We start from the raw sequence: 21,027 nt of genomic DNA on the forward strand, positions 1-21,027 counted from the left end.
CTGTAATTTTTCCCTAAGTACTCCTCTAGCAGCATCCCAAAAATTCTGATATGTTACATTTTCATTTTCATTCTGTTCAAATTACCAATTTCACCCTTGATTTCTTCTTTGATGGGTGGGTTATTTAGAAGTATGTTATTTAGTTTCCAGATATTTGGGGATTTTCCAAAGGTCTTTCTGTTACCAATTTCTAATTCAATCCCACCATAATTAGAGAAAATACTTTTTATAAACTGAACTCTGTGAATTTATTAAGATTTGTTATAAAGCCCAGTATGTGGTCTATATTGGTAAATATTCCCTGTATACTTGAGAAAAATATGTATTATGCTTTGCTTGGTTAGAATATTCTATAAATGTCATTCAGGTTAAATTGGCTGATAATGTTGTTCAAGATTACTTCTCTTTGCTGATTTTCTTCCTACTTCTTTCAATTATTGAGAAAGAGGTATTAAAGTCTCCAACCATAATTGTAGATTTGTCTATTATTCCTTGTAATTCTATCAGTTTTGCTTTGTGTATCTTGATGCTTTCTTATTAGGTACATACATATATTTAGCATTATTATGTCCTATTGATCAATTAACTCCTTTATCACTATGAAATGGCCCTATTTATAATTTGTGATTTTTTTTACTCTGAAATCTACTTAGCATGATATTAGTATAGCCACTTCAGCTTACTTTTAACTGGTGTTAGCCTGGTTTGTCATTTTTTATGCTTTTTCTTTTAACCTATTTGTCTCTTTATACTTAAATTTTTTTGTAGGTAGCATATAATTGGGTCTCACCTTTTTATACAATCTTAAAATCACTGCCTTTTAATTACACTGCTAAGATCATTTACATTTAGTTTGATTATTAATATGGTTAGGTTTGAGTCTAACATCTTGCTTGAAGGGGGCATATATAAAACATCTGGCTTCCTTATCTTGAGACAGGACTCTGAAGGGCCATCTTCTCTCCAGAGCTTCTTATACTTTGGACTAAGCCCTTGATTGCAACTACATCATGGCTCAACTGAAATGTCTGCCCATTCCTGTTTCCCACATAGAGGTTGTTCCTGAGAGCACTTCCTAACACTCTGGCATGAAATCTCAGAGTTTATTTGCTGGGAAACCCAACTTTCAACAGTGACCTTGAAGATCGCTAGCGAAAAATGACCACTTATAAATGGTGTTAGAATAATAAGTATCCATATTAAAAAAGGAATTCGATTTCTATCCTATCATACACAAAAAACTTTCAGAAGAAAATGTAGGAAAATATCTCTAGGACCTTAAGGTAGGGAAAGATTTCTTAAAGCACAAACAATGCTAAATATAACAGAAAATGAAAACTTATGTTCATCAAAGACAGTAAAAAGAAAATAAAAAGGTAAATCATACACTGAGAGAAGATATTTATAACATGTTGTAGACAAAGCAATAGATTCTAGAATATATAAAGAACTTATACAAATGAAAAATAACAAGACGTATTATTACTAAAATTATCGGGACACAAAATAAGAGGAAACACAAGTGGCCAATGAACGTAAAGTGCTCAACCTTATTGATATTCACATAATTAGGAATTAAAAACAGGTGATATAATTTTACATCTAATAGAATGGCAACATTTAAGATTTCTGATGTAACCAACTGTTGAAGAGAATGTGAGTCAGATAACTTTTATATACGACTGTCTGGGAATATGTATTGGTAATACCAATTTGGGAGAAATTATACTTTATCATATAATTTATTTTTTTCTTTTTTCAATATCATGTAGTTTGAAAGTGTATATCTGTCTTTTCTTGGAATAGTTGTAATGAAAGAGCACTTACTATTTCCCTGGACTGCTAGTTCCATTGTCAGGTAGCTCTAAATGTTAGAAAGTTTCTTATTTATTTTAAGCCAGTGTTTTTCTATGTAATTTCCATACAGGATATTAAATGCTACCCCGATTCCAGCAAAGGACCAATTTATATTTTCTTTTGCACAGTAGTCTCTCAGGTAGTTTGATTATTACAAAACCATGACAAAAGAAAATACAAGATTGGTATATTCAAGATAGTGTTTTTATTTTGAGTTCTTGAATTGATTTTAATAGATCCAGAAATATCTAATCTTCTATTTATCACACTTACTAATGTATCACAAGCCAATGCATTTCGATGTTTTGTGTTGTAGGACACAAATATCTATTTGGCTGGCACTGAAGAGGGTCATATTCACAAATGTTCTTGTTCATATAATGAACAATACCTAGATACCTACAGAGGACATAAGGTTAGTTTAATTATAGTAGGTTGGAACATTTATTTTGTATTCTGAAAAAACAGTACCATTATATACAGAATATGTAATATGCAATAAATTTACAACTTCAGAGTTAAAAATACCATCTTGAATTAAGTGTTTTCTTCTGTGGAAACCACCAATAATGTATGGGGCATTTTATGTGACTTCTAGATATCCTTGATTTCTTCTTGAAAGTTTGGAAGTTTTGTTTCTAAAAGACTTTACTTATGATAACATGCTGATCCTAAAGTAAAATTGTCTTTCACCCGTACCTAGTCTCTATAGCTTATTTTTTTTAAATTTTTTTTTTAAGAGATGGGTCTCACTGTTACCCAGGCTGACCTTGAACTTCCACTTTATCTTCCACTTGATCTTCCCACTTTAGCCTCTAAAGCAGCTGGGACTACAGGCAAACACCACTGCACCTGGCTATATATCTTGTCATGATTGTTTCAGCCACATTTTCTTCATTTTCTCCCTCATTTCTTTTTTTTTCTTAATACTCTTTATTTTTTCAAAGTATGCGTAATACGTGTTAAATTTAGTGAATATTGTAGCAACTATATTTTTATCTTTCTAAATGTAATAATTTAGGGAAGATTCAAACTGTGATCTTATTCTCAACTAAAATAATGCCCACACAATAATGAATAGTGTGAAAATCTAGAAATCTTAGCATTTTTAATTTGCTGGTCAAGTTTAAAATAAAAGATGTTAAATATTATTTACCTATGTATTTTTTTTTTATTTCTAGGGTCCAGTGTATAAAGTGACATGGAATCCATTTTGTCATGATGTATTTTTAAGCTGTTCTGCAGATTGGGGTGTTATTATATGGCAACAGGAGAATGTCAAGCCATCTCTGAGTTTTTATCCAACTACTTCTGTTGTTTACGATGTTGCCTGGTCTCCAAAATCATCCTATATATTTGCAGCTGCAAATGAGAACAGGGTGGAGATTTGGGACCTTCATATCAGCACGTAAGTTACTATTTTTCTTGCATATATTTATAGTAGAAGCAGTTCAAACTAAGTGATACCTGATAGTTTTGACACCAGTTAGAGGGTACTGTAGTTACTTTAAAAGAAGTAATAGTTTATGAGAGTCCTTTATGAATAAAGATAATGCCAGGATGCTATATTAATGTCAATTATTTATACCGTATGTGGTTTTAAAAGTATTTGAATGAAAGTAGTTTACCTTGGCTGGGCGCAGTGGCTCACACCTGTAATCCTGGTACTTTGGGAGGCTGAGGCGGGAGGATCACTTGAGGTCAAGAGTTCAAGACCAGCCTGGCCAACATGGTGAAACCCCATCCCTACCAAAATACAAAAACTAGCCAGGTGTGGTGGCATGCACCTGTAGTTCCAGCTGCTCGGAAGCCTGAAACAGGAGAATCATTTGAACCCAAGAGGCAGAGGTTGCAGTGAGCCAAGATTGCGCCAGTGTACTCCAACCTGGGCAACACAGTGAGACTCTGTCTCAAAAAAAAAAAGACTAAAGAAAGTGGTTTACCTTACTCATCTCCTCAAACTTTTATAGGACGATTTAGGATATAATAGCTATCTTGAGTTCTTATTCATTGCCTGGTTTAGAGAAACATACACAGGCATTTTTACATTTTTAACTAAAAATTTTCTACAATAGAAAAAAGGGACAAAGTAATTATTTTTGCAACATTTACTTATGCTCTTACCTTGTTTCAAAAATATTCAGAGGGGTATGAACTTAATTAAAATTTTTGATTTAAGATATTACACCAAAGTTATTAGAGGATTGTCTAAATTAATTCTTCCTAATATGAAAACTTAATACAATGTTGAAATAAAAACATTAATGGTTCTGCTTTTTCAGTTGGAAATCATAATATATCTTTATGCTAGTTTTTAGCAAAAGCAAGAAAATAAATTCTTGTTTGAAAGACATGATGTCAAATTCAATGGATTTATTCTTCATGAGAAAATTTTTTGCTAGGAATTGATAATCAGTAACTTTAAAATTTTGTCCTGGTTTGTTTTATAAAACAGTATGAACCAAAAATCAAGGATTACAAGTATGAGGTGACTAATGTATAAAGTGGCTTCTTAAATAATCCCACCTCTGATTGTAATTTTTCTGCAAAAACTGTAATTCCCAGGACAACACATTTTTAAAAGAAGTATGCAAACTTGCTACTTGTCTTCTTTTGAGGACACTAGGTAGATTGCTTTAGATGACGAAGACTAGGAAAACTTCTTGTTCAAAATGTACTTGTACGTTCCAGAGGTTCATTTGGATAAAAACATTATTCTGTTAAAAGACAGTTATTATTTAAGAAGTTGTGTTAGGGGTCTCCAGAGAAACAGAACCAATAAGATGTATGTATCTACTTAGATCTATTGTTGTCTCTGTCTCTATATATTTCTATCTTTATATCTATCTCTTGAGAGAGAGAGACATTTATTTTAAGGAGTGGGTCCTATCAAGTATGAAATCTGCAGTGCAGGCTGGCGGGCTGGAATTTCCAGCAGGAGTCATGTTGCAATCTTGAGTAGAAAGGCATTCTGCAGGTAGAATTTTATTCCACTTTGGTGGATATCATTCTTTTCTTTTAAGGCCTTCAACTAATTGGATGAAGCCTACCCACATTATGGAGGGTAATCAGCTTTATTCAAATTCTAGTGAATTATCCTTAAGCTGATAAGCAACTTCAGCAAACTCTCAGGATACAAAATCAATGTACAAAAATCACAAGCATTCTTATACACCAACAACAGACAAACAGAGAGCCAAATCATGAGTGAACTCCCATTCACAATTGCTTCAAAGAGAATAAAATACCTAGGAATCCAACTGACAAGGGATGTGAAGGACCTCTTCAAGGAGAACTACAAACCACTGCTCAAGGAAATAAAAGAGGATACAAACAAATGGAAGAACATTCCATGCTCATGGGTAGGAAGAATCAATATCGAGAAAATGGCCATACTGCCCAAGGTAATTTACAGATTCAATGCCATCCCCATTAAGCTACCAGTGACTTTCTTCACAGAATTGGAAAAAACTACTTTAAAGTTCATATGGAACCAAAAAAGAGCCCACATCGCCAAGTCAATCCTAAGCCAAAAGAACAAAGCTGGAGGCATCACACTACTTGACTTCAAACTATACTACAAGGGTACGGTAACCAAAACAGCATGGTACTGGTACCAAAACAGAGATATAGATCAATGGAACAGAACAGAGCCCTCAGAAATAACGCCGCATATCTACAACTATCTGATCTTTGACAAACCTGAGAAAAACAAGCAATGGGGAAAGGATTCCCTATTTAATAAATGGTGCTGGGAAAACTGGCTAGCCATATGTAGAAAGCTGAAACTGGATCCCTTCCTTACACCTTATACAAAAATCAATTCAAGATGGATTAAAGACTTAAATGTTAGACCTAAAACCATAAAAACCCTAGAAGAAAACCTAGGCATTACCATTCAGGACATAGGCATGGGCAAGGACTTCATGTCTAAAACACCAAAAGCAATGGCAACCAAAGCCAAAAGTGACAAATGGGATCTAATTAAACTAAAGAGCTTCTGCACAGCAAAAGAAACTACCATCAGAGTGAACAGGCAACCTACAAAATGGGAGAAAATTTTCGCAACCTACTCATCTAACAAAGGGCTAATATCCAGAATCTACAATGAACTCAAACAAATTTACAAGAAAAAAACAAACAATCCCATCAAAAAGTGGGCGAAGGACATGAACAGACACTTCTCAAAAGAAGGCATTTATGCAGCCAAAAGACACATGAAAAAATGCTCATCATCACTGGCCATCAGAGAAATGCAAATTAAAACCACAATGAGATACCATCTCACACCAGTTAGAATGGCAATCATTAAAAAGTCAGGAAACAACAGGTGCTGGAGAGGATGTGGAGAAATAGGAACACTTTTACACTGTTGGTGGGACTGTAAACTAGTTCAACCATTGTGGAAGTCAGTGTGGCGATTCCTCAGGGATCTAGAACTAGAAATACCATTTGACCCAGCCATCCCATTACTGGGTATATACCTAAAGGTCTATAAATCATGCTGCTATAAAGACACATGCACACGCATGTTTATTGCGGGATTACTCACAATAGCAAAGACTTGGAACCAACCCAAATGTCCAACAACGATAGACTGGATTAAGAAAATGTGGCACATATACACCATGGAATACTATGCAGCCATAAAAAATGATGAGTTCATGTCCTTTGTAGGGACATGGATGAAATTGGAAATCATCATTCTCAGTAAACTATCGCAAGAACGAAAAACCAAACACCGCATATTCTCACTCATAGGTGGGAATTGAACAATGAGAACACATGGACACGGGAAGGGGAACATCACACTCTGGGGACTGTTGTGGGGTGGGGGGAGGGGGAAGGGATAGCATTGGGAGATATACTTAATGCTAGATGATGAGTTAGTGGGTGCAGCGCACCAGCATGGCACAGGTATACATATGGAACTAACCTGCACATTGTGCACATGTACCCTAAAACTTAAAGTATAATAATAATAAATAAATAAATAACAAAAAAACCAAATTCTAGTGAATTAAATGTTATTGTATTTGAAAAAAATACCTTTACAATAGACTGATGTTTGACCAAACCGCTGGGTACCATAGCCTAGCTAAGTGGACACACAAAATTAACCATCACAGAAGTTTAAATTTATGAATTCACATCTTAATTGTGAAGTACTTTAATTTACCTGGTTGAAATTAGTTCATTGAAGAAATGAAGGTTTTTTTTGAGTAAGGAGTGAGGAGCAGTTATTTTGAGTTTGGAAACAAATAGGCTTATGGTTTTTGTTACATTTAATTTAAAAAATGTCAAAATTTTCTTTGTCTATTTAAAAGACCATATTAATATAACAATTGAATTTACAAGTAAAATATTTCATTACAGTTTGGACCCTCTGATTGTGAATACTGCTAACCCTGGAATCAAGTTCACAACCATTCTCTTTGCCAAACAAACAGATTGCCTTCTGGTAGGAGACACTGATGGACAGGTTTCTGTGTATGAACTGAGAAATATGCCTACTGTTTTGGAAACTGGCCGGGTAAGACTCAAGAGTAAAAAAATTTGTGTCATTTTATTAGTCTATTCAGTTATACTTTTGTAGCATGCAAAGGATTTACATTTCTCAATATCTTAAGTGTAATATAATAAAAAAACATAAATTCCAAGAGTTGCTAACTTCTATACATGGTACCTACTAGGGTTTTTTTTTTTTTTCGTCCTCGTCTTATTTATCTGTAAAAGATAATGAGAATAATAATGTTGGTGAGCAAAATAATTGTAAATATTATATGGGAGAACCTAAAATTGTGCCTAGTATGTAATTGGGACTTAATAATTCTTAAAGATATTCAAAGAAGTTTACGTCATGTATTAAAAGATTGTTACATAAAATAATTGTATTTTTAGATATTTTCCAATGTTCCTGAAATGGGCATTTATTTCTGTTGGTTTAGCATTATCATATTCTCTTATTCCACGTTCTTCAAATACCCAAGTTTTGTGTCGAACTTTGACAGACAACTCAGTGTCAATAGATGCCTATTATTTATAAAAAGTTTTCAATTTAAAATTTTCATTTTTTCTCTATTTCTTATGTTTAAATTGTTATTATAAACAATAATCTGGTAAATATTAGCACAAATATGATAAATATGTTAAAATATTAAAAATATGCACAAATCAATATGAAAAAACACCAAGACTTCAATAAAAAAATGGGCAATGGTCAGGAACAGGTCATTCACAAAAAATGACTAGTAAATATGTTTTAAAATCCAACCTCACTAATAATTTAAAAGATAAAATATTATTAAATTCTAATAGCATTCTCACATATCAGATTTACAAGGTTTATTTAAAAATAATTTTTTAATAAGACTACTCTGTACTGGCAAACATTTGATGAGTCCTCTCATACTGGTGGTTGGAATAGAAATCGGTATAACTTTTTGGAAGCAATTTGACAATCTGAATCAAGACTGTTAGAAATGTTTAGAGAAGGCTGGGCACGGTGGCTTCTGCCTGTAATCCCAGCACTTTTGGAGACCGAGGCAGGTGCATCACTTGAGGTCAGGAGTTCAAGACCAGCCTGGCCAATATGGTGAAACTCTGTCTCTACTAATAATACAAAAATTAGCTGGGTGTAGTGGCGGGTGCCTGTAGTCCCAGCTACTCAGGAGGCTGAGGCACGAGAATCGTTTGAACCTGGGAGAGGGAGGTTGCAGTGAGCTGAGATGGCGCCACTGCACTCCAGCCTGGGCAACAGAGCAAACTTCTGACTCCAAAAAAAAAAAAAGAAAAGAAAAAAAAAAGAAATGTTTAGAGAATATTGATTCCTTTTAACTAGTGATTCCACTTCTGAGACTAGCCTGTAGAAATGTTTATAAATGTAATAAAATAAATTAACTATAGCATTACTCATGAGATGATAAGAAAAGAAAAGGAAAAGGAAAACAGAACAACATAAATATCCAACAAGAAGGAAATGTGGCCAGGGAAATCAGATGATTGATTAGATCTGGGTCACATGTAGGAGGTAGAGTTCTGTCCCAACCATACAGACTACAAATGTTAAATAAGTAAATAAATAAAATATATAAAATGCTTGTCATTTCCCCAGCCTAAAATTCACAGGGCTTATTTCTTTACTTACTTCAAATCTTTGCTCAAGTGTCACTTTCTCAGTGAAGTCTTTCCTGATCACCTTATTTAAAATTGCAACCTCTACTATCTTTCACATTCGCTATTCAATACTCTTTCATGACTTATTTTTTAAATAACATTTACCACCTTTGAATATACATAAACTTACTTATGCATTTTATATTTATTTATATATAAATTTATGTATGCATTATAACATAATTTATTTATATATTTTGTTAATTGCCTGTGTCCCACACCTAGAATGTTAACTCTATGAAAACAGTGTTTTTTGTCTCTTTTTTCTGGGTTGTATTGCCATGGGCGAGTATAGTGTCTGGCTTATAGTAGTTATTCAATAAATGCTTGTTGAATAAATATGCATTGAAAAACTAGAGAAAAAATTAACATGCTTTGTATTACAACTATTAGTTAGTAGTAGTGGAGTCATGGATAAATTTTAGTTTTTCTTTTACTTACCTGTTTTCCATATCATCTGTATTTTTTTTTGCAAAATGCATTGGTTTTCTTACATGGTAATTTTAGTCTACTCTGAGGAATGTAATCCTAATGGCTTTTTCATGATATTAAACATGTTTTCATTTCTCACACATTTATTGAGTATCAGATATTTTAACAGGTACTGGGATATTTATCTCCACGTTGAAACTTGCCTAAGATACACAACTCAATGACCAAAAGAAATTAAAAGAAAATTCCATTCTTATTCAAATGTCTTAAAATGTTTAAGTGAATCCAAATACATAGTTTATAGTAATCTTTTTTTCTTCTTTTGTCCATAAGCCTCCAATTCTAAATGTAGCCTCAAAGCCTAAATTCATCTTTTTTTTAAAAAAAAAGTCTCTATGATTATCTTAGTCCATCTCACATGAGCTCTAAGAACTTGCCCGCAAACTCTGAATTTGCAGTGGTTGGGAGTGGGAATTGAGTTGTTTGAGTTGTTTGAAAATTTTTGTTATTGTGTGTTGGAGATAGTGGTGGAAGAGAAATCTGTGAGTATTGACATGTTGATTCTTTTCTTTTCATCGAATGTATATACGTATTTGTGTGTGTATATTATATATATATAAAACCTGTCAAGTGTGACAATAATCTATCAATATAAGTTGCAGTATTTTGTATACTTATTTTTCTTACTAGTTTGAGCCCCTTGGAAACATATATGTAAGTATCTAGCGCAGTACTAGCACATAATGGGCATTCAGTGAATACTGAATGACTATCTGAATGAACAAACACACAAGCAAAAGACATGGTTTCTAAGAAAGGGGCAATAGATATTCAAGAAACTATAATCAAGTCATAAAGAACAGAAATAATGAACTACTATAGAATCACAGAGCAGGAGAATAATTGACTTTTGGAAGGTGAATGGGAAGAGGAAAAGGAAAATAAGAGAATGCTTTTGGGAAGGTTTTCACAAAGGAGATTAAATTTCAGCTATGCTTGGAGGTTTAGGATTTTTCCTTGCAGATAAGGAAAAATTGGAATTGTTATTCCTGACTGAGGGAAAAGCTCGAGTAAAGATAAGGAATTGGAAAGGCTCATGTCATCTTAAGGAACTGGTAAGTTGACTTTTTTGACTGGTAAGGAAGTTGCTTGAGAGAAAAGTGGCAAAGGGGCCAGTATAAGAGTAATTTAATAATTTATATACTGGTAATAGAAATTAAAATAGCCTCTTCAGAAAGCAATGAAATAAAATGGAAGATTCAAATACCATGCAAGCCATAGAGAATCACATCTTACACATGTACAATAGGAGACATGTATAAGGAAGTATCAATGTGAGGTGTTTTTAACAATTTATTTCTTATTTCTTTTTTTGAGATGGAGTCTTACTCTTGTCGCCCAGGCTGGAATGCAGTCGCACGATCTTGGCTCACTGCAACCTCTGCCTCCCAGGTTCAAGCAATTCTACTGCCTCAGCCTCCTCAGTAGCTGTGGTTACAGGCGCCCACCACCACGCCTGGCTAGTTTTTGTACTTTTTTAGTAGAGACAGGGTTTCGCCATGGCTGGTCTCGAACTCCTGACCTCAGGTGATCTGCCCACCTCGGCCTCCCAAAGTGCTGGGATTACAGGCGTGAGCCACCACACCTGGCCAATTTATTTCTTATTTCTAATGTTCCCTACGGTAGCCTTTATATGTACAAAAGATTACTCAGTCTACTTTGATTTTAAAAATTCATATTCAAATGATGTAAGATTTACAAAAAACGAACAGTTCATCTTAAGTTCTTACATTTAGATTATATATTTTGTTATTCTCTTTTTAAGTCTAGCAGATTTTAATACATGCTAAGTGAGTTTTTGCAATTTAATTAAATTTTCTTAAATATTTTAAATCTCATTTATAAATTTAATATATTGGACTTTTAAGTACTTCAATTTGCTTATGGACAAACACGTCTCAGATACTTAAGGAATTCTTATTAATTTCATAAATTAAAAATTTTAAATGTGATGAATACTATATTTTCTTAAATATTCCAATGCTGTTTACAAATTAGTAAGATTTCAATCCATGATTGTAAGTCTAAATCAGTTACCAAAATTACACATTTATATAAGAAGCAAATGTTTCTGTTAGACATTCCAATATGGCAACTTCTCATATACATAATGAATATTTAAAATATTAAAAATATATACATTCCTTAATGCCAAAAATACTAAAGTTATCTGTTTGATTTGCTGCATCATTTTTGTACACAGTGTTTATTCTTCTCAGGGTAAAAAAGATTAACATTATAAGTAGTTTTGAAGATTATTTTCACAACTAGCCAAGATGCATCTTGACTTAAGATTTTAGCCAGGGAATGAGGCCTGACATTGTGAACATTTAAGGGGATTTACCTAATTACCTTAGCTGCCAGCCTGAGCCCTGTTTTACTGTTGATTTGTCAATGCTCCAATGCATTTGTCTCCCAGTCCATGTCTCCTAAATTCTAGTTACACATTACCTAAGTCCTCCATCATCTCACGGAAGTCTGCAACTCTGCCCATGTTGCTGGATCACTTGATTGACTTCAATTCATTGATTTACTGTGTCATTAAATTCTAAATTATTACAGTTTTCCTATGCAGTAGGATTACAACTTTTGTAGATGTTTAAATGTCATCTGATTAGATTAGATTCTATCCGTTTTTTTTTTTCTTTTTTTTTTTTTTAGAAAAGGTCTCACTCTTTTGCCTAGGCTGGAGTACAGTGGCCTGATCTTGGCTCACTGCAGCCTCAAACTCTTGGGATCAAGCAATTGTCCCACCTCAGCCTCCCAACTAGCTGGGACTACAGGTGCATACCATAATGCCCAATTAATTTTTATATATTTTGTAGAGATGGGGTTTTGCCGTGTTATCCAGACTCATCTCGAACTCCTGGACTCAAGTGATTTGCCCGCCTAAGCCTCCTCAAGTGCTGGGATTACAGGCATGAGCTACCAGGCCTAGCCCAGATTCCGTACATCTTTAGGGCTTTGTTCAACTCATGGGTAATGGTGTGAAAAACATGCTAATGAGAAAACAATGTTTATAGTAGCCTTGTTTGTATACTAATAAATTGAATACAACCCAAATGATGATCAGTGGAAGACTGGATAGATAAAATATGACATTTTCACATGTGTAATTACAGTACAGAGATTTAAATGACCTATATCTTAATGTGTTAATATGACAAATTTTGAATACATTTAAAAAACAGTGTTGAGTGATAAAAGCAAATTTCCACAAGGTAAGTACAATATGTTATAATATATGTAAGTATTATTTAAACACAAAAATAAAAACATATTTTTAGTAGACACATTTATAGTTGGTAAAAGTATAAAATATAGACTGGAATATAGAAGAAAAATACTTAATTTTTGTGTTTGGATTTGAATTGGTTACACAATCTTTTAATTTGAACAGTATGCTCTACAAGGAGAAAGCTAAGCTTAGAGAATCTGAACATTTTTGGCAAACCTCTGTGTGTGTGTGTGTGTGTGTGTGTGTGTGTGTGTGATTTCAAGGCTGGTAAGAATAATTTTCTTAACAAATCAATTTCATATTGTTTGTAAATAAATATAATTTTTGGATACAAATATGTTTTTCATGTTTTTGGTCACTATATTTGAAAGGCTTAGGGTTATATTTTTTGGGAGATTAAACAACAACAAAAAACCATTGATTAGTTTTTTTGTTACTTACAGCCAAATGTTAATGATATACCTTTTCTTTCTTCGCTTATGGAGAATTATAGTCATAATAATAATTTGAAGTTCCAAAGTAATGTCAAAAACATTATTTCCTACCAAGATATCTTGTCAAGTAACATTATGACCTATAATTTTTTCATTAATTTTAACCAAGAGTGAATCAAAGTTTTGGAAGCCTTATGATTTCATTCTATATGAAAGATGTGCACCAAATTTATGATAAAGGCTGCCCCTGGGACGTGAGGGAAAGGGAAGAACAGTATTAGGAGGTATACAGAGGAAACTATCTTTTATCAGTGCCTTTCAGGACTCTGGTTAGTATCACTTTTTCTAATTGCTACTTTTAATTTTTTTAACTTTTAATCTTTAAAATTTATTTTAATTTTTTGTACAGACAGGGACTTGTTAATGTTGCCCAGGCTGGTCATAAACCCCTGGCCTCAAGTAATCTTCATATCTTGGCCTTCCAAAGCACTGGTGTTACAGGTGTGAGCCACCATGCCTGGCCCTCTGGAGGTATAAAGTGACATGATTTCTGAAACTCTGGCCCCTTCCTGATGACAGCAAGGACCAGAATACTTTCGTGGTAGGATATGGCCAAAGGTTGGCTCCAGCCCTGTCCTACCAGCTTAGGGTTCCTGGTTAGGGGTAACACCAGCCTAACGTCTGGCATGAACAGGAGACCGGGATCCAAGGCTTCCAATTGTAACTTTATGATGTAGCTAACTGTTGGCAGGAGTTACCACTGCATTAACATTCATGACTGGGGAGGCACCAGCTCTTCTACTGGCATGATGAGGATTGCTGGTGGTCTATGTCTTCTTGAGCTGTAGAGAATTATGGTTTAAGCCCTTGGGAGAAGTCAGTTTCAATGGAGAGTTACAGAAGCAACTCCTTTTCTGCAGGCAGCCTGTAGAGAATCACTCCTGGATACTATTTTTACTATTATGGTTCATTATACAAATGTTTACCATGTTTTTCTCTGTGTTCCTGCTGTTTACATTTTTCCAAATTGAAGGAAAAATAAAAAGATAACTGAAATATTCAAAAAAGAGTTTTAGAAACACGAATCTGTAGTATATGTAAGAAATTAATGCTGATAGACACTGAAGGCAGAAAAATAAACCATTGATTTATTATTCAACAAGTATTAATATTTACTGAGTATTTACTATGTGACGGGGTCTCAGGATACAACATTGAACAAATTTCAACAAGTATTAGTATTTACTGAATATTTACTATGTGACACGGTCTAAAGATACAACATTGAACAAATTTTTATAGTGACCTCTTACATTTGCCCAAGTAAGAAACTGAAGTAGAAAGAGATGAGTTTGAGAAACATATTAAGGTTAGAATTGATGGACCTGGCAACTGATTTGGTGTGCATGGCTTGAATGATGGGGAAGTGCCAAAGATAGCATAGTACAGGTAAAAAATAGGAACTGACTTATGTCACATTATCTAAAGATTTCAATGATTTTCTCGAGATTACATTTACTATGTGATAGAGAAACTCTTCTGCTTCCAGCTCCTATCTTTTCACTATACTGTCTTGTTTAAAAACTCACCTCCCATCTTTGATTTTCATCCTCTTATATATGATCATTTTACCGATTTTAGTGCAAATATCAGTACCACTAAATGAAAAATAACAAAACCCACATGGAAATTGAGAAGTTCTACTCTCTAAGTCAAACATTAATAGATCAGGAAAGAATTTAAGATATCAGTAAGTTTAACAGGTATTTTATAAATAAGAAAGTTTAGGCTTAAGCATTAAGGTTAAATAGGAGCTGCCAAAATTTTCTTCTTACTGAATCTTTATAAAATCATTTATCGGAATTCATTAAAAGAGTCTTTCGGCCAGGCACGGTGGCTCACGCATGTAATCCCAGCACTTTGGGAGGCCAAGGTGGGCGAATCATGAGGTCAGGAGATCGAGACCATCCTGGCTAACACGGTGAAACCGTATCTCTACTAAAAATACAAAAAATTAGCTGGGCGTGGTGGCACGTGCCTGTAGTCCCAGCCACTCAGGAGGCTGAGGCAGGAGAATTGCTTGAACCCAGGAGGCGGAGGTTACAGTGAGCCGAGATTGCGCCACTGCACTCCAGCCTGGCGACAGAGCAAGACTCTGTCTCAAAAAAAAAAGAGCCTTTCATGGAAAGAGTAGGTTTATACTAGGAAATAACCATTACTGTTTAAACTTACCTTTGCTTGTTTCCCTTTTACAATCTTATTGGATATGTGTATCACTAACTTATAAATTTTAAATGGCATTTTAAAGACTACTTTATCTTTTAATTTGCATTTTATTGCATTGTAATTGTGTGACTTTTTTTTTTTCAGGGAGATATAATGGATACTTTGCTTGGATCCAAGTCAAACCAATCAGCATAATTCATCATTCCTAATATTTTTCTTGTAGTTGTTTTAAAAAAGGAATTAACATCCAATATTCTGTATTGTATACTGTACACCAGATTTTGATTTCAGAAAACAATATTTGATGTATAACTTCCACTTAATTTAAATTTAATAAACTTTTATTTCAGAGATATTTGATTAGTTTACAATCTAAGAGTTATTCTTAAGAGTTTCAGTGGAATTTTCTTAATTTTTCTAAAGATATTCCTACTCTCTTGATCATATTCTAAGTACATAAGAGTACATGTACATTCTTATACAATGTCTAAATGGGTTAGAAAATTATTATACCTATAGAGGTGAAACTTGGAAATTATTAGAATCACTTAAACCAAAATCTTTATAAGACACAATTCTATTGATTTTAAAGCTTCTGCTTTCCAGGCTCTGTTTTCCAGAGTTTATAATTACATAGTTTTTAGTGGATGAAAATAATGGATTCTTGTACCTAACATTTTATCCTCTTAGATCTAAGAGCCGAAGCTATAGAACTTTGTTAGACTATTTGGCAAGCAAAATATATGACAGTAAATATCAGAATTTTATGGTTTGACCAGCGCTTATCACATTCCCAGTTCAGTGAGAAAAATTAATCTGGGACACAACAGGGTACTCTTCTCTGTTTGCCCAGAATCAGCTCTGGATTTTAAGCCCAGACTTCAGTGGACCCAGATAGAAAATATAAAGTCTCTGATCTATAGGCCACATCAGGATGTTATTTTATGAAGAGTTCTAGAGCAAGGTTGTGGAAATCGGGGTGGAGATGGGGAGCAGTGACTCCTCCAAATATTCATTGCTAACAGGCCATTCTATGCAGTTTGTTTTAACAAATCCTGGGTTAAGCTGAGGCCATAGGACATTATGGGCTGTTCTATAAAGCATTCTAAGTGGAGAGGAGACGATAGGGCATATGAAATTCACTAAACTCTCTGGAAAAAAATATGTATATATTAAAAACCAAGACTGGAATCAGTGCAACAGTGGGAACTACCTTTTACAAGTATCCATTGCTTCATAATCTCCATTTGTTTGGAGCCATCCCTTAAACAAAAGCAAGGCAAATTTTACATGGATTTAGAGCCTAGGTCAGGTTATAAGGATTATAAATTTTCCACTGGTATGTCATTGTGATTATCTTTGTTTTTGTCTTTCTGAAAGATTGGACTTTCTATAACACCTTGTGTAAGAAAATAAAAAACTTGATCTAACTGAAAAAATGTGTTCCTTTTTATTATGTACTTTTGATCTTTACAAATTATTCACATATTTTCCCCATTGTTCTTCAAGCCTGCGTATAAAATAAAGCTATTTTTTTTGGATCCTGGGAAACTGATCCTAAAGCACTGAACCTATTTTATTCTACCCTTCTCATCCCTGCTTCTGCAGCCTGAAGTGATTTTCCCATACTTAATAGGTTAGCATCAAATTTTTAGTCTAAGATCTTTCCTCCTGGGGACTTCAGAAGGAATTATTTTGCTTGCTTTATAGACTGGCTTTGAATCTTTACTAGTAAACTCTGTTTACCACACATTTTTAAGAATTGGGTAAGAATTCTGTCCTGCCATTAGCCATCTTATGTTATCCTTAAACACACACACACACACACACACACACACACAGACACACAGACACACGCACACCCTAGTGTGCTGGTTAGGGATCTAAGGAGAGAGTGGTGACTGTGCTAACTTTAGGCTAGGTATTCATTACTTCATTTGGTCATTTTCTACCAGGCGTCTTTCATATAGAACTTACATTATTGTTGTCTGATAGTAAATTGTTAGCTGCTCTTCCAGTTGAGGCAGAAAAGGAAGATTGTATTCACTACTATATAATTGTATATCATATTTAGTGTGTTCACTTGGTTCACCTCTATGCAGTTACATATAATTATAAGTGAGAAAATGGAACACTTAGTATTTGCCATTTTATCTCAGGAGGAGTCTCTTTAAAAGAAAATATTGAATTTTACTGTGAATAGATTTAGTTATTAACATACTAATTATGCACATGAAAGTTCTTTACCGTTTGCCAAACACTTTCACATCCATTTTCCCAATATATTATCACAGCAATCCTATGAGACTAATGGGGCATGTAGTTGTAATATTATCATAATCTCTATTTTCCAGATGATATAATTAAGCCTTGAAGAGGTGATACAATATGCCATAGACCATACAACTTATAACTGGTCAGGCTTGAACTCAAGTCCAAAGCTCTGACCAGTTCTTATACACTTTCCATTTTGGCATAATAAATGGTTGATGCCTTATATAGTTTGCTGAGGCCTCATACACCAAAATGCAAGTGTGTATAATCTATAATTAAGATTTTATCCATAAATGATAATGCTTGGAGATTTTTTTTTCAATGTTCTCCTGCTGAGAGGCCTTGCCACGTGTATCCTTTCTGTTGAGAACACCCTCCTCCCCACTCCTCACTCTCCTTCAAAACATTAACTCTTTACATGGCTTTCAGATCCCAGTTCCTATCTCATCTCCTCAGAAGAACCCTCTCTAAGCTCCCTCTCATAGGACCTACCACCCAATCCAATTAAATTTTGTTCCTTTGTTAACTGTTCTCAAGTCACCATGGATTTCCCTTACAGCATTATTTCAGAAATTATTGAGGGATAATATTAAAAGATATATTTTTAATCATTATTTTTCTTCATTACCTTTCCCTTCTCAAGTTAGTAGCTCTATGTTTATAAGTTGAAGGAGACATATAAAACGACAGTAAATCAAATACATCCATTTTTGTTCTATAAAAGCATAGGACTTAGAAAAGGTATTTGAGACATAGACCAAGTATCTTAAACATAAAGAGAAATGTGAAGTTTCCTCAGGGATGGAAAGGGTAGGGGGATGAGAAAAAGAGGGAGGCCTGTGGATCCTTAGAGCAGAGAAGATCCATGCCCTACTTCTAAAAACCATTGTCCAGGAAGTAGTAAGACCTGTGAGGAACCACAGGAACTCTGAAAGCTATTCCTTATGCCATGAGTGATGTGCAACAGCAGCAGCAAAGAACCACTAGAACCGAAGAAGCCAGACAACTGAGGAGGCACCAACTCTTTGATGACAGAAGGGCCTTGGCACACCAGAGTAAGATGCTCTAGTTATGTCCAGGGAAGAGGAAGGAAACCAAGCCCAAGTTGGACTGACATTAACTTGTCTGGATGTTGTTTATTTCTGCCAGCTGAGTGGTATGGAAACTTGGAGTCAAAAATTGAACAGAATTCTGGCAAATATATTTCTTGGATAACTGAGTTTCTAAATGAAGATTCGTACCGGCTATGCTAAATGTTTATTTGTACAATAATTTGCTTAGTGCCTGTCTCTCTCCTAGACTGTAAGTTCCTTAAGGGTAGGAACTATGTGTTTCACTCACTGCGCTGTATTTACAACACCTAGAGCAGTGGCTCACAGAGTAGTAATGCAACAAGTATTTATTGAATAAATGAATTATCAAATTAATGGGGAAATGATAGGTTCATGCTTGCCCTTTATCACAAGATGGCATAATATTTTAAATTAAATTTTCTAAAAATCCTAACAAAATATCTTGACCATCACAGAAGGAAAAGAAAACATTTTAAGTGTGGAAAACATATAAAACATAAAATCAGCCTGGAAAGTTGGTTAACACAGTCATAGTTGTCTTTGGTTCTACAGCAATATAAAATCAGTTTTTCCCTTCAAGACAAAAACTAACCTATGATCCCTTTCTTTTAAAGAGCGAGTATTGCTGCTACTTTGTAAGGGTGTGTTCCTGCCAGCCATTTGGGGAACAATTTATCTCTGATGTAAAAGCACTAGCAAAATGCCTGGTACATGGTAGGCACTCAAACATGGCAGCTCTCATTCTGATTATTCCAGAACCACATCCCCATGTCCTGGTCTGAGAACCTCTTTGCCCTTTGTGGTTGACTGGGTCTTTGCCAAGGCTCCACTCCTCCTGCAGACTATGTTGATGACCTCATTTGTTCCTTCACACAATATTTAGGCTTTTTTTCTTGTTTGTTTAGGATTTTGTACAGTGTCAAATCCACCCTCAAATCCATAGAACATTTACTAGGCTATTAGTCTTCATTTCTTTAGGTTGACATATCCGTTTAGTGATAAAACTAAAAGGCTGACAGTTTACATTAAATGAATTCCTGGGTTAAATAGAAAGCATAATGTATCCCTTAACTTGGAACATATAAAACATTGTTATGAATCTTACAAAAAAGGAACACTGCATTTTCTAAATGGGTGAGACATTTATGCAACATCGAGAACAACTAATGAAAAATGTACTTTCACCATGTCTGTATTTTCCTCAAATAAGTCAACTATTAAAAGACATGGTGCCATTGTACTAGGAGAACAGAGGATTCCAGGATGTTCTGGCGGTTTTAAATCAGAACTCACTGATAATAATTTTATTGAATTTTCCAATTATTTGTTGAGTCTTTATTTCTAAAAGCCTAAAATGACAACAAAAACGTAAGAAAGCTGCTGCTCTGTTCATACAAAATAAAGCTTTAATTATAAATTATAGTTTTTAAGATATATTTAAAAAAACATTTTTAGTTGCTCATTTTATTTTATTTTAGGTGTATTTGTTTTGGATTTTCTCCCAGCTTTATTTAAAGTACAATTAATTTACAAATAAAAGTTGTATATATTCCAATTGTACATTGTGAAATGATTACAATTAAATTAACATCCATCATCACACTTAGTTACCTTTTTGTGCATGTATGTGTGTATGTGTGTGTGTGTGTGGTGAGAACACTTAAAATCTGATCTCTTTGTAAATTTCAAGTAAACAATACAGTATTAACTATAGTCATCATACTGCATATTAGATCCCTAGAACCTATTCATCTTCTAAGTGAAAGTTTTCACCCTTTGACCATCTCCCCATTTCCACCATCTTCCAGCCCCTTGCAACCACTGTTCTACCCTACACTTTTATAAATTTGACTTTTTAAAAAAGATTCCACATATGTGAGATCATACAGTGTTTGTCTCTCTGTGTCTGACTTCTTTAACTTAGCACAATGTCCTCCAGATTTATCCACGTTGTCAGAAGTGGCAGAATATCCTCCTTTTCTTATGGCTGAATAATATTTACCTGTGTCTGTGTGTATCACATTTTCTTTATCCATTCATCCACCAGTGGACATTTAGGTTGATTCCATATCTTGGCTATTGTGAATAATGTGTTAATGAACATGGGAGTGCAGATATCTCTTCAACATACTGATTTTATTTCTTTTGGGTATATACCCATAAGTAGAATTGCTGGATTGCATAGTAGTTCTGTTTTTAAATTTTTGAGGACTCTCTATACTATTTTCCATATTAGCTGTACCAGTTTACATTTCTA

General features: G+C 34.2%; 1 protein-coding gene across 1 annotated transcript in view; it reads left to right on the forward strand.

Moving 5' to 3' along the window:
• Nucleotides 1-16,862, forward strand: part of DNAI4 (dynein axonemal intermediate chain 4) — a 117,462-nt gene extending 100,600 nt beyond the window's left edge. The window contains 4 exon segments of the mRNA XM_031011786.3: nt 2,174-2,272; nt 3,039-3,265; nt 7,234-7,390; nt 15,568-16,862. Of these exon segments, the coding sequence (XP_030867646.3) occupies nt 2,174-2,272; nt 3,039-3,265; nt 7,234-7,390; nt 15,568-15,618 (534 nt within the window). The 3' untranslated portion in view covers nt 15,619-16,862.
• Nucleotides 16,863-21,027: the final 4,165 nt, after the last annotated feature.

The sequence above is a fragment of the Gorilla gorilla genome, chromosome 1 (genome assembly GCF_029281585.2).
Source record: "Gorilla gorilla gorilla isolate KB3781 chromosome 1, NHGRI_mGorGor1-v2.1_pri, whole genome shotgun sequence".
Lineage (NCBI taxonomy): Eukaryota > Metazoa > Chordata > Mammalia > Primates > Hominidae > Gorilla > Gorilla gorilla.